Genomic DNA, 13,589 nt, shown 5'->3' with positions numbered 1-13,589 from the left:
ACGACTCAACTGCCTTAATTCCCATCGTTTCGAGCTTGAATGACTTCTTGCACTAAATCCACTGAGCCTCATGTATGTTCCTGGTTTTAGCCATGGAGAAAACTCTTGGCTGGAGACAATTTTGGTTACATTTACACTTGCTCATGTTTTCCAGGCAAAAAGTTAATTGTGCATCTCCCAAATGTCCCGGCCGCGACAACGCTTTTATTGGTTCCGCTATCGGGACGGAACCAGTAATGGCGGGCCATTTTTTTTTTATATAAAAAAAATTAAGACCTACAAAAGACTGATTTAAGACATTTTAATACTAATTAAGGCCTTAGTTTTATTTTGAGGAATTCAATGCCTTTTAAGACTTTTTAAGGACCCGCGGGAACCCTGCTAGTTTTAAACACTATTCTATATCACAAATGATATAGACTGATGTTGTTGGCAAAAGAGGGAAATGCAACCACTAAGCAGAGAATATATTTATCGGACACTGACTGTAACACATCAACTAAAACTTGTCTCCATACGTAGTAAAAATTGTATTCATTTGAATTTATCTGTCCCCCAAAACTGTTAATTTTAGAGCATCCATGCATATGAAATATGAAAACATTAAAAATATGATTAAAAGTTCCTTTTTCGTTCATATGTTGATCAATTTTCTTATCTGAGTACAAGAGGGCAGGTCATGGTCGGCAGCCAGATGTAGGGTTAGGTAAAAAAAGAAATGAGCAGGTAGGACAGCATTACATAAATATATCACCAGAATGATTGACAGTTAGGAGGACCACTTATTTTGATGATCCACCCGTAAAAAGAACATCCTCCACTGTATCTTTAAATAGGGACAATTGGAAGAAGTGAAATCTGGCTCTAATAGCTTAATGCATCCAGTACAATTTTTACACACAATCATTCCTCTATCAGTTGTCAGTCAGTAAATTCTATAAGAAAAATAAGAAGCTTTGTTTGAGGGAAAAAAACTAGAGACACATTTGGAAAGTAAAACAAATTCAACAGTAGCAAAGGTTCTATTTTGTAGGCTTCTAAGAAGCTCAGAAAAATATTTTATTTTTTAAAATATATATTACTTTAAAAATTACCATCAGATCGGATTCTTTATAAAGAAATTGTGATGTACAGTATCGTATAAGCAGAAAAAAAATGTAAACAAATCAAAATATATTTTCTTTTAACTACCTCAGCCAGAGCCTGGCTGATGAGGGTGGAAGTGATGTCACGGTACGCTGTAGATATGGAAGAGGCAGAGCCAAAGGAGGCGGCGCGCTGCCGTACAGGAACAGGTGGCGACGGAGAAGAAGTCATCAATGGCTCAAAGCTGCTAACGGGAAGCTCAAGCCGTACATCTGATAAAACACAATCATGGCAAACAGAAATATAAGACAAGAGAAAACGTAGGAGAAAATGAAAATACAACCCAGGCTAAATCTGTCTGGAGAGAACGTAGTTACCCTGAGCTGACAGCCATGTTTTCTTTGATTTCACACTCTGAAAACCACAGACAGGAGGACGTGTCCTAAGCCTCAGTCCCTCGCCTTGGACCCCAACAATCTGTCAACAGAAAACACACAAAAAAAACATGTCCCAGTTTTATATATTACAGTAAAAAAATACAACAACAACAAGGATCGACAACTTCTAAAAAGGAATTTGTGCAACCTGTTGATTGAACAGCGGCCTGTTGAAAGGCTGTGGTTGAGTGGTGTTGCCGCTGTTGTATCCAGACGTTGGTCCAGAGGACAGACTCAGACTGGAGCCGGTGCACAAAGTGCTGTTGCTGATCATTGTCCGATGCTTCAGGTCATCCTGAGAAAATCCAGCAAACATTTTACGGTTTTCATGAATCCCACAAAATCTGACAAACATCGATTCAATTTATTATCAAAGTTTTAACAATCTGCTTCAGTCTAAATCAAACAATTTGGACAGATGGGCTTTGCAGGATTATGGTAAGAAACTAAAAAAGTATGAAATCACAATTTAAATGTGATCATTAGTATAGAGATAAATGTCATTATCCACAGTGAAGCTTCTCGCAGGCTTCCAACATTACTAAAGGAATCTTTGGCTGCTGTGTTCAGCTAATGACCACACTGTCATATTACACCAGGAGGACGTTAATTATGATCCTGCCAGTCAGGACATGAAAACTGACCTTTATTCCCTGGGAGAGAGTCTGCTTCTGTATCCTCTGTTTCTCCAGCTCGGTCCTCTCTCTCAGCCGCTCCCGCGCCTTAGCGATCTCTGTCCTGGCTTCCTCTCGGGCTCGGCTATAGTCCCGCAGCAGCTGCTCAATGTCAGGTGGATGCTGTCCTTCTACTCTTAGGGGATCTGGAAAACTGTCACACAGATGATTTTCTTAAAAACTAATTCCATTTTCTCTAGATGCATTACTTAAAGCTATATAAGTTAACTTAAAAACAGATGTGCTCATCTCAACAGACAAATGAGTTATTCTATTAAGGCTTTAAAGTGCACACCTTGTGCTGTCTACGACTTCTCGGCGCTGTAGTTGGTGGTCTGCCTTGCTGCTGCTGCATGTGGGTATGGATCCTCGTGGAGGGGGATGTTTGCCGGGGCTCAGACTGCGAGCTCTTCGATAAGTCTGGAGGTGCTCCTCCCTCTCCCGCCTTAAAGCATCAATGCTCCGGCGGTGCCTGAGAGGATCAGGAAATTAAAGTGCTTTAAGGATAAAGAACATGTCTGAGCTGAATCTGCAGCACAGATTTTACCGCGTTCCCTAAATGTGTGGGTGGATGTAAGCGGTGCAGGATGTCACGCATCAAAACAAGAGGTTAGCATATCACATAATGGTTATAACACAGTGGAGCCAAGAGTAACGTTTTAGTTCACAAATTGGAGAAGTTTTCCAACCTGGAACTTTCTCCCCTCTTATCAGGAAGGACACAAAGCAATGCATTTTATAAGATCAAAAGAGAATGAACAATGGTTTGCAAATTTATCTGGAAACAATAGTCTGAGCCATGCATTTGCACTTAGGCTCTAGTATTGTTCTTGCTGGAGAAAATCCTCCCAAAAGCATGATGCTGCCACATTTAACAGTAGAAAAGTTCATGTTGGCATGCAGAGTTTCCAAATAGGGACAGCTAAATTGATCTTATAAATGCTTAATACGAATCCCTGATATTTCTGCCATTTTCCTGGACATTCGTACATATGTGCGGGCTCCATTATTAATTTAGTTTACTCTAAATTTAAATTTGTATTCAGGTGTATCAAACCTTTCAGATTGAAATTACTGTTTAAAACCATTATTATTTCACTTCACCTTCATAACGTCTATTAAAAGTGAATGTATAAACCGGTCCATGCAGCATGGATACCTTAGGAGATCACTGTAAGTCATTGCTCTCTACCTAAACGGGTGTTTCTTGGTCCTCACCTGTCATACAGCTGTTGCTTGGTTGCAGATGAAGTCAGCGGCTGCAGCTCCTCTTTGGACCTTGGGGACAGCATCTTTAACAGCGCGTCCGTCTCTCCCAGCCCATAATGCAGCTTCGCCTCCGTCAGCTCCACGGTCAGAGGTGTCAGGCTCGTACTGAGGCTGACAGTGGCCATCACCCGCTCTCTTTCCTCCCGCAGCTTCTGTATCTCTAGCGATCTTCTGTCGCTGTGTGCCTCCAGGTTTGAATCCGTGCTCTCCATCTTGTCCCATTCAGCATAGCCTCTGTAGTCTTTGGTAGGCGTCGTTTTTGTCATTTTGTTTGAGCGTTGTGATTGTCCATTCTGACTGACGCCTGACCAGTTGGTGAACTTGTTGTGCAAGGGCAGGTCGTCCGGGACTCTATGATGATCGTCCCAAGGAGAGACAGTTGAGGCGACTTCGGTGTTCACAAGAACTTCTGTGCTGCACTCGCTCTGTGCCAGAGATACCATGTCATCCTCTTTCAAATGGTTCCTACTGTCACTAGAAGGTATTGGATGCTCTGTGTCGATGCAGAAATCTGTCGAAGTACCTGTATAGTCATATTCTTGCTGCCCAGGCACATGAGCCTCTCTAAAGGTACGGAAAATGTGACTGGGCCACTCTAAGCTAGCCCCATGAATGTCTCCTTGCTTGCAGCTCATGTTTCTCTTCTCAAGGTCTGTGTACGTACCCAGTGATGATCTAAGGCTTGAGGAGCTCTTGCCTAAGTCATGAGGAATTGAACTACTGCTTTCACTGAGCCTCTCAAGTGATATTGTTTCTGGCTTAGTGGGAAAATAATCTAAATCCTGTGTAGTAGTCTTAGCAGAGGAAAGCGCATCCTCCTTGGAGGGATGGCCTGTTTGTGGATTTTTATGTTTTAGCTGACAATGGATTGAGTGTTTTCTTCTCAGCCTTGAATCTGATCTTGTTCCTGAGGGAAAAATGGGAGATGACGCACGGTCTGTTAAAGTTGGATGTTCTTTGAAAAAAGCAGGATTGCTTCTGACTGACGTGCCTTGGAAGCACTTTCTTGACGATTTGGAGGTGACGGCTATGTTTCGGTGGCCCAGTTCCTCGACAGAGCTGTGCTTTGACGGCTGGGAGAAAGCAGATTTCATGTGCGTTTGACAGCCGGCTGCAGTCTTTATGCATGACGATCTGAGAGGATCATCATCTGACTGGGAAGCGGCAGAGGTGTTGAAGCTCAGATCCAGCATCGACTTACTTCCGTTAGCATGTTTCTCAACCACTCTGTGCAAACTCTTGTCTTCAGGACTGATCACCTTCACTACCACCTTCACTTCATAGGATTTAGGCCGCTCTCTAACTGCTTCATTAATGACAGCTTTAGGTTTTGTTGATGCTAGCAGCTCCTCCGTCTGGATTCCAACACCAAAAGCGGTTTGAGTTGAGCTATTTTTTTTGCTACATCCATCTAGATGGCTGTACGATAAGTTAGGCTGTGAAGCATTGATACTCCTAGGACTGGATTTGCTAACTTCACCCGTCCTCATCCCCTGGACATCATCCAACAGGTCTGAAGTGCTGTGGATGAGCTTAGAGAGGTGAGCTGACATGGTTTCCATACTCGCCCACGTTGGGGATTTTTTAATATCCACTTTGTTCCTCTGGGATGAAGGAACGTCAGTGTTGCTTCTTTTGTGGCGATCCTTCCTCTTTAGACCAGCAATACTGATTGCGTTGACTCTAGGCTCTGTTTGAGTACCATGATCACTCATCCTTCTCCTTTGCACCTGCATTTGGCCTGGATTTGACTCTTGTTCAGATGAATAAACCAGCATGATTTCATCCACCTGACTTGAATTAACACCGGAACCAGTAACCGGTGCTTCCTGACTGGCAGCGAGTTGTTCGCCAATTCTTTCCCTATAATCCTCAATGCTGCTGAGTGTACTGGAGAGCCCCTTGTTGGTGGCGTACGTGCTCAGGTGGGAGTTAAAAGGAGAGTTTTGCCCGTTCAAATCGTTATCAGCACTGGAGCATCTAACCATACGTTTCTCAGAGGTGTTCAGGAGAGGGGATTTACAGGAAAGGTCCGCAGCGCTCCCAAACACTGGGGTCTTATAGCAGTATTGGTTTGAATCGCTGTGTTGCCATTGGTGAACAAAGGGGTTGATGTCACTCGATGCGAAATGGATAGGAGAGTCCTGGCAGTGTGATTTATGTTGATTGGCGTTTTGGCAACTAAATTCTGCATCGTTCCTCTGGGATGCTGTGTGAGGAGTTAAAGAGTGTCTTGCTGGGATAAAAAGTCTGTTAAATTCTTTACTTTCATCAGGATTCTCCTGAAAGATTTCCATCTTACATTTGCTTGTAGATCCCAACTTGCAATGATACCTCTGTCTTCCTTCCCTCTCCTCATCATCCTCATCTGATGACTTCAGAGAAGAGTCAGAAGAAGAAGAAGGGCGAGTTTTGACATCACACTTTCTGAGCCTCTTTGTCTTGATTTTTTTCTTCTTAAGAGCTAGGCCACCTGATGGGTTTACAGCTGCCTCTTTGGACAAGACAAAAGATTCAGCCTGTGTTATAGTGAGATCTTCAGCAGGAGAAATACTTTTGGAGTTTAACTCCCGCACATGTATTTTATCATTTTGGTAGAAACGGACAGCCTCTACCCCTTTATCAGTTTTGGTTAAACTGAGGTCTGTGATGTTTATTTGATGGCCTTCATTGAAGTGGCTCTGGGAATTTGGACGTCCGTCCTTTGAATTCATTCTGACAACAGAGGCTGTGTTCTCTGCATAAATTAGCCGAGAACGGGGCTGATCCTGAGCTGCAATAGGTTTGCCTCCCGCCTTGGGGCCGAGTTCAACATTTTCTCCAAGGACAGTAGAAAATGTCATCTGGTTACAGATGTGTTTGTCAGATTTTACCTGATGTGTTAAGCTTTGTGCTGCAGATATACCAGCGTTGGATGGGATTACCTGAATAATCTGTGGCGGGTTTTGCAGGGATGAATAACTGTAAGTCTTTGCAGCGTCACGTATGAGATTAATATTGACGTTGTCTGATTCAGGAGAGCAGCGGTTCTCATTGTAACTTGAAGAGGAAGCTGTTTCATGCATACATCTCCGAGGCTGCAGATTTGAGTGCTGAGCTTTAAGTTCAGGAATGAGATCGGCATCAAAATCCTGAATCAGAATCTGAACAGGGGAGGATGTTACTTTGCATGTAGCTTCATCGGTTATTTTTCGAGCGAGGGAGTTTTTCCCCTTTGGGTTTTCTACACATTTGAGGCCAGTACTCTGATCTACAGGCGAATAGGATTCCAAATGCTCCTTTGTGACTAATGTATGCACGTCTGCACAGATTTTTCCGTCTTTCATGTCAGTTTTCCTCTCATCTCTCAGCTGGTCATCTTTCCATCTACTTTTATTACAATCCAAGCTAAAATGACCCAGAGATGACAAAGAACCCAGACTGTGACTTTTGCTGATCCCTCCTGGTGATTCCATGTGCTCTTTTATCACTTCAGAGATTCTTAGATCAATGGCACTGCAAATTGCTTCTGACCTGCACATGTGCTTTGTTTTCTCTTGATGTTTCCTGTCGCTTTGAGTGTCGCGTTTAACCCTTTCTAAAGCTTCAACATTTCTACTTACTCTTATATCTGCTGTTTTTATAACTTTGTTATTGCTAACAGTTCTGTCACAGTGCAAAATCTGCTCAGACTTTAGAATCGGGCCGCTTGGCTCAAGGTCAGTGCTCTGATGATCAGAAAGTGGCGATGAATCTGAAACAGCTGATGCTCGCCCGTCGCTGCCATCAACACAGAAAGACAGAAATCCTTGGCTTTCAATCTCCCCTTTGGAGTCCCTGCTGTTTTCAGCGTCGCTGTCGGACCAAACACCGTCCAAGCTGTCACCTGGTGCAGAGAAAGTTTCCAACTCCTCGCCGTCGCTCCTTTTAGGAATTTTCAAGCAGCCCATAAAAGCGGTCTGATGGTCTTTGTTCCTCTTCCTGGAATTTTTAAAGGCCAATTTAACAACTTCCTGCTGGGGAGCAATGAACAGCAGCTCGTTGCTTTTGGTTTCCTCCCATTTAACTGAACCGCCTTCTGTGCTGCTAAAATTATTCAGCTGCAAATCCCGACCATTTTCAGCTTCTTTGCTAAAAGGCTGAAGCAGACTGAAAGGATCAGGTGTTTGGTTCAGCCCTGCTAATGATGGAAAAGCTGAGCCACATGCTGCAGGGAAACCAACCACTGCCTCTGCTACATCTGATTTTGATTGGAGAATGTCTTTCTGTGACATGTAATCAGTTTGTTTCAAAGGAAGCACAGAATCTCGAGGTGCATTAAAGGATCTTGTGTTAATTTGCTCAAAGTGATCCATCGGGAAGCTATCACGGTTATTTGATGTCAAGATACCTTCTGAGGCTGCAATACTTTCAGACTCTCTTGTCCCTTCAGGGCACTGATCGAGCTCTGAACTATTTAAAACCTCCGACCTAAAATGTCTGCAGTGACTCTGTGGGGTTGGCGGATTCCCACTAACTCGACTCCGACTGCTGCTGTTATTGTCCGCATTAAAGAGCATAACTTTTCTTGGTAGAGGCAGAGAATCAAAGCTCTGGCTTTCTGTCACATCTGCGGAGGACCAAACTTCAGTGAGACCCAGCAGGTGTTTTGGCTCTCTCCCACCACAGCTGCTGGTCAAAGTGGTCTGCAACTTCCTGAAATCATCTATTAATTTGTGCACGCCGTTAGCTGCTGAAGACGTCTCACCCTGGGACTTCCTGCTTTCATCAGACAAATATATCTCAGCTGATGTTCCGATGGATTTCAGAGACCGGCACATATCTCTGCTGGGTTCTGCTGTTTCAGAGCTCTGAGAACACAGAGGTGTAGAATCTATTACTTGTGAGTAAGTTGAAACCGCTGCTTGTTTGCGTCTTTTGACCGTGGAGAATTTTCTGCTCTCTAAATTTAAGGAATCTCTGGACATGTTACTGTCATTGCTTTCTGCTTCACTCAGAGCCGGATCTTCCTGTGTCAAATGCTCAGCTAGAGCTGCTGCGTAGGCAGAGGACAGAGAGTCAACAGAGAAAAGGCTCTCGCAGTCTGACGTTCCTTCGCCGTCTTCCTCCTGCTCTTTGAGTCGTCCAAAAAGTCCTTGATGTCCTTCTGCACATCCATTCCTCCTGTTTACCAGCCCCTCGGTGCTATGCCAGCGTCTGTGTCTGTGGATCTCAAACAGATCTCTCTGGTCAAGCTCCTCACATGACATGGTCTGTTTGATGGAAGCTACATTCTGATGACTTAAAGAATCCTTCAGGCTCTTCTTTCTCCTCCAAGGAAATTTACCAGCAATCCTTCCCAGAGGCTTAAGAATTCGTCGGCCTTTAACAGCCGAGGATGGTTTTTTAAAAACTTTTGAAAGAGCAGTTTTTATCCTGGGTCCAACAGAATGAGACGATGATCTGCTGATCATTTTAAGTCCATCTCTATCTGCAGGGAAACATCCTTTTCCTTCCTGAAAACAGCTTTTGTCAGAGAAGCCTTTCTCTGTTTTAGATATTTGTAGATTTTCTTTGCACACAGGGAGCGGTACAGTTCTGACAGGTGATTTCAGTAAAGCTACTGATTTCTTATCAAATCTGTTCTTAAACAGTACATCTCGGTTTGGCAGCAGAGGTTTCCGTCCCAGTTGCCCCAAACATGGCTGAGGCTTTGGTTCTGTAGCTGTTTCTCTGATGTTTACTGTATTCTGATTTTGTCCAGTGAAGATAGAGCCAGAACAACTTTGGGTTCTTCCCCGAGGAAGACATTCCTCTGAAACCCACTTTCTGCTGCTACTGGAATCAGACATGGTTGATGAATTTAATGATTGTTCCACAGACTTGTTTCTCTTGAGGAAGTGCCTATTGATGGAAGAAAAGGAAAACAAAGATTTAAGATAGATGCATTTTAAAACAAGGAAATAAAAAAATCAACATACCCACCGAAAGATTGGTGTGCGCTGAGGGTAGAGCCGAGACAACAGATCTAGTGAAAAAGAGTGTCTTCGTGTTACAGATGAATCTTCCTCTAGCTTTGAGGGAGATCCCATCTCCGGAGAGGGTGGGCTGTCAGGTCCTGGGGGAAGCTTACTTTCCAGCTGCTGTAACTTCCTCTTAGCATCCAGCAGGTGGCGCTTGTTGGCGATTTTCTGCAGCTGATAGTGCAGTTTTCTCCGTCTGATGCGTCCCTCGGCGCGGCAAAGCGCATGATGCTTTAGTAATTCATCCTGCACCGTTTTCTTCCTGACCCTCATCACCTTGGACGGAAACTCCATGTTGGTATTTTTCTGACCAATGGACGTCTCATTTGTAAGCTTTTCCAGAAGAGGAGCAGGGAGCAGGTCTGTTTGAACAGCAGAGTCTTGATTTCGCCTCTCATCTGGTGATTTCAGTGTCTCATGCATAATCCACTGTTGCACTATTGTGAAAGAAATAATATTGATCAGCTCTAAAAATCAGAAACAGTGCCATGCAAAAACATTTACACCACTTGAACTATAAGTTATGGATTAACATCAATAATTACAAAAACACGCGAAAAGAATAATTCCATCCAAATTATCTCTGCGGAGGAGCTGCAAAGATCCTTAGCTCTAGTGGAATAATCTGCTCACAGCCAAACTATGAAATAGTGATGCTTTACTAATCCAGCTATAAAACAAGAGTAGGAAGGAAGCCATTGCTGAAATAAATCAGTAAGGCTTGCAGTTAAAGAGATCTCAGCAAACATAGGAAGGAGCTAGCTTTTGGCCTACAAGCAAAATTTGAGTGTCAAAAAAAACTAAAGACTGCAGATCGCCCTGAAAACATCCTGCTTCTATAGAGGAATATGACAGCAGCATGTTGGTGTGACTGCTTTTCACTAACATGACAGCAAAGCTGAAAACAAACGTAGGTTTATACAGGGCACTGCTGGAAGCAAACCTGTCTGTGCTAAGAAAAGCTACACATCTGCATCAGAGGTTTATTTTCTAGCAGAACCAAAAAAAAAAAAACACCAGTACAAAAAGTCTGAGCTGCAGTGGAACAGCTGAGACAAAGCATTTTAATGGCCGAGTCAAAGTCCTGAGACACACTGAGGATCTGTGGAAAGGCTGCCGTTTATTCATCATCCAATCAGACAGAGTTTCTCTTTGCAAATAAATAAATAACCCTAACCCTCCAGCTGTGACTGCTTTAAATATTGATTCATCTCTATTTTCACTTCGCCTGTACAATGATATCATGTTTTTATTGTTCTATCACATTAAATTCCAATGTAACACACTAAGATTTATGGTTTCCGATATATTAAATCTTTGACAGCTCAAGAGTATGAACACTTATTTGAAGCACTATAAAAAAAGGGCAGACATCTTTTTTTTTTATACTTTCAACTTTGTATTGGCTTAAGAAATGATATTTATATATGAAATATATAACAGTAGTAAAATCCTTACTCTCAGAGTACTGCTGGTGGAGCTGAGCCTGCTCCCTTTCCAGCTCCCCTTCTGCCCTTCTCTGCTCAGCCTGAATCTCCCGTCGCAAACTCTCCACATAGCGCTTCTGCTCCTCTACACGTCCCCTCGCTGTAAGCTCCTCACACGGATCCAGCTTTAATTCTTTGACACTACAAAACAGAATCAGGACACAAGAAATGAGAAAAGAAAGGACAATATTTTACTTTACAGATTTGACACAAAGGATAGAACATGGTTCTCGGATTGTGTTGAGGGTTTGAACTAAAAGCTGCCGTCAGCAGTAACTAAGCAACTCCCGAGGCTGAACTGTAAACAGCAACCAGAGACAGGTTGATATGTTTGGGCTGATGAAACCAACCCAACAGGAGCATGAAACATTGGCCTATTTGTGCAATCTAAATGCAGAGATAACAGTTATTAATTTATGTTTGGGGATGATACTCACTCATTGTCAGGAGTAGGGAGACAAAAATCAGCATAGGTGCACGTCATAATGCCTTCACTGACCTAAAGAAAACAGCAAAAAGAAAAGCTGCTTTAATTAAAAAGACTGAATGAGCTAGATTTTCATATTGTTTGCAGCTTATCACAAAGGAGATGTCAACGCTTAGGGGAGCAGTGCCTACCCGTCTTCGCTCCCGAAGGATTGCTGCCTCTGCCGGGTGGTTGAAGCGGAATTTATGCACTCCTCCCAAGGTAATCACAGTCCCTAGAGAGGCAAAGAGGTATTCTTTATAACATGCTGCGCTCAGCTTGATGCAATGTGTGGATGCAAGCTAAGGACACAGATGTGGATGTCTGCTGCAGGTTCTGGGTGTTTGCATGCTCTTTCCTCCACATGATGTCCTTAGAACCTGACGTGTTATCATGATAATGTTTACAGGGATAATTTTACATTACTTCCCATCTTATGTTCAGTTCTAGAACATAACTGTTATCACTACGGCAGTTAAAAATACACAACGTCCCATGTGGACACAGGCATTGCGATCAAACATTTTCTAAAGGACAGAAACTGACCTTGAGCCAGTCTACAGGGTTCAGTGACCTCTCTGTCGTTGAGCAGGCAGACGCAGCCCGGCAGCGGTCGGAGTGTTACCACCCCCCCGTGGTTTTCAATCTCACAGCGGGAGCTGCCTTGAAGGACTACAAACAGGAATCGGAGATGGCTTCATACATTCTGAGATAGAAAGCTGTGCTTATTTCTGCAAGGCTCCACAAAATCAGCAAACATATAAGATCAAGATAACTGAACGTGTTGGATTAAAAATGAGAAGCGAATATGTTATTTGCTATTTGGGTAATTTGTACACTTTACGAGTATTATTTTCTCTATGTATCTTAATAAAAATGTACCTATATGTGGTTCTTCAAAATGCTCCTGTGGTCCAATGCGGGTAATTCCTTCCTGTAAAAAAAAACAAATTAACATGAGAAGCAGTTTCTTTAAAAAGGCAAAGAAAACTGGGAGAAAAAAAACTTGAATGCATGCAATTGCATGTGGTGTATATGGCAACTACTGACCTAAATATAATCTTCAATATTGTTTTAGGAATAACTACACCCATAAACAGGAATTCTCAATGGAGATATTCTTATTTTGATATATGCAGTAATATCTTTTGCAATAGTCTCATTTAATAATGTATTATTATGAATATTTTACAAATTTTTTTGTCATTGGCAAACACAGACCTTAATTTACAGTATTTTATGGGGATTATATGTAATATTCTAACTCTGCATTAGCTCTATCTCTATTTAAATTTCCTTTAACTTTCACATTGAATCTCAACAGCTGTAATGAAAAAAACATCTGCACAGCATATTTGGAATCTGACATTTCTTTACTTTTTGTTCTAGGATATACACTCCACCAATGACACATTGCTCTCTAAACAGAGCTGTTACACTGTTGTGTTTCTGGCAAGAGGACTGAGAAAATAAGTGCCTTACCAGGAGGTGTATTCCATTTTAATCTTACACTGAATTGTTTACTTTTTTGTTTTATCAAAAACCTTAGAGGTTTTTCTAGTATGATTTCAGAACCACATGAGCTTCCAGGCCTTATCTTATCACGTGCATGAAATAGTATAGTTGTCAACCCTGAGGATATGCTTGTCAATGTCAGAATCTGGACAGTTTAAGCTCCCCTGAGTCCATGTCTCAGAGCCTAAGAGTGTCTGATCCAACCAAGCTTTGTGCACGGCTGCAGAGACATGTGACACGTGCTAAGAGTTTTGGGTGGGAGGAGTGATAGAACAGAGGGAAGACATGAGAACGCACCTTTAGTCAAGAGTTTTTTAGCAGAGACATATATCAGAATAAGCTGAAGAAGAGGAGTCTGAATAGAAAAAGGGAGAAGATTTGAGTCAGGAAAGCTGATAAAAGAAAAGACCTTGAGATGTAGAAAAAAAAGTAGAGCAGATCCATAAGGACATTACACATATAAAGGTTTCTTTTCTTATCGTCATACCCTGAGGTGATAGAAAATAACTCCGGTGCTGAGAACATCTCTGTCCAGCGAAACCAGGTGAGGCTGAAGGGAGTTGATGAGGAAACCGGCCCTGTCTCTGTTGATGTCCACGTTGTATTGCTCCAGCAGCTCCTTCTTGTCCCTCCAGGACTCTGACCAGTCCTGTGTGAGCTGCTCCACCTGACAG

The 13,589-nt window shown here is 42.6% G+C and overlaps 1 protein-coding gene across 1 annotated transcript in view; it reads right to left on the bottom strand.

Annotated features, from left to right (window-relative positions):
• Positions 1–13,589, bottom strand: part of stard9 (StAR related lipid transfer domain containing 9) — a 51,571-nt gene that overhangs the window by 7,338 nt on the left and 30,644 nt on the right. Inside the window, exons 15-27 of the mRNA XM_015403635.1 lie at positions 13,403–13,582; positions 12,283–12,334; positions 11,947–12,072; positions 11,553–11,635; positions 11,372–11,433; positions 10,906–11,075; positions 9,410–9,884; positions 3,416–9,328; positions 2,493–2,669; positions 2,168–2,351; positions 1,672–1,818; positions 1,464–1,563; positions 1,192–1,358 (exon numbers count right to left, since the gene is read on the bottom strand). Coding sequence (XP_015259121.1) covers positions 1,192–1,358; positions 1,464–1,563; positions 1,672–1,818; positions 2,168–2,351; positions 2,493–2,669; positions 3,416–9,328; positions 9,410–9,884; positions 10,906–11,075; positions 11,372–11,433; positions 11,553–11,635; positions 11,947–12,072; positions 12,283–12,334; positions 13,403–13,582 — 7,836 coding nt within the window. The remainder of the gene's footprint in view (positions 1–1,191; positions 1,359–1,463; positions 1,564–1,671; positions 1,819–2,167; positions 2,352–2,492; positions 2,670–3,415; positions 9,329–9,409; positions 9,885–10,905; positions 11,076–11,371; positions 11,434–11,552; positions 11,636–11,946; positions 12,073–12,282; positions 12,335–13,402; positions 13,583–13,589) is intronic.

This window comes from Cyprinodon variegatus, unplaced genomic scaffold (assembly GCF_000732505.1).
Source record: "Cyprinodon variegatus isolate N-32 unplaced genomic scaffold, C_variegatus-1.0 Scaffold1531, whole genome shotgun sequence".
Taxonomy (NCBI): Eukaryota; Metazoa; Chordata; class Actinopteri; order Cyprinodontiformes; family Cyprinodontidae; genus Cyprinodon; species Cyprinodon variegatus.
Note: the sequence above shows the minus strand (reverse complement) of the source record. Positions and strands in the feature narration are given on the sequence as shown.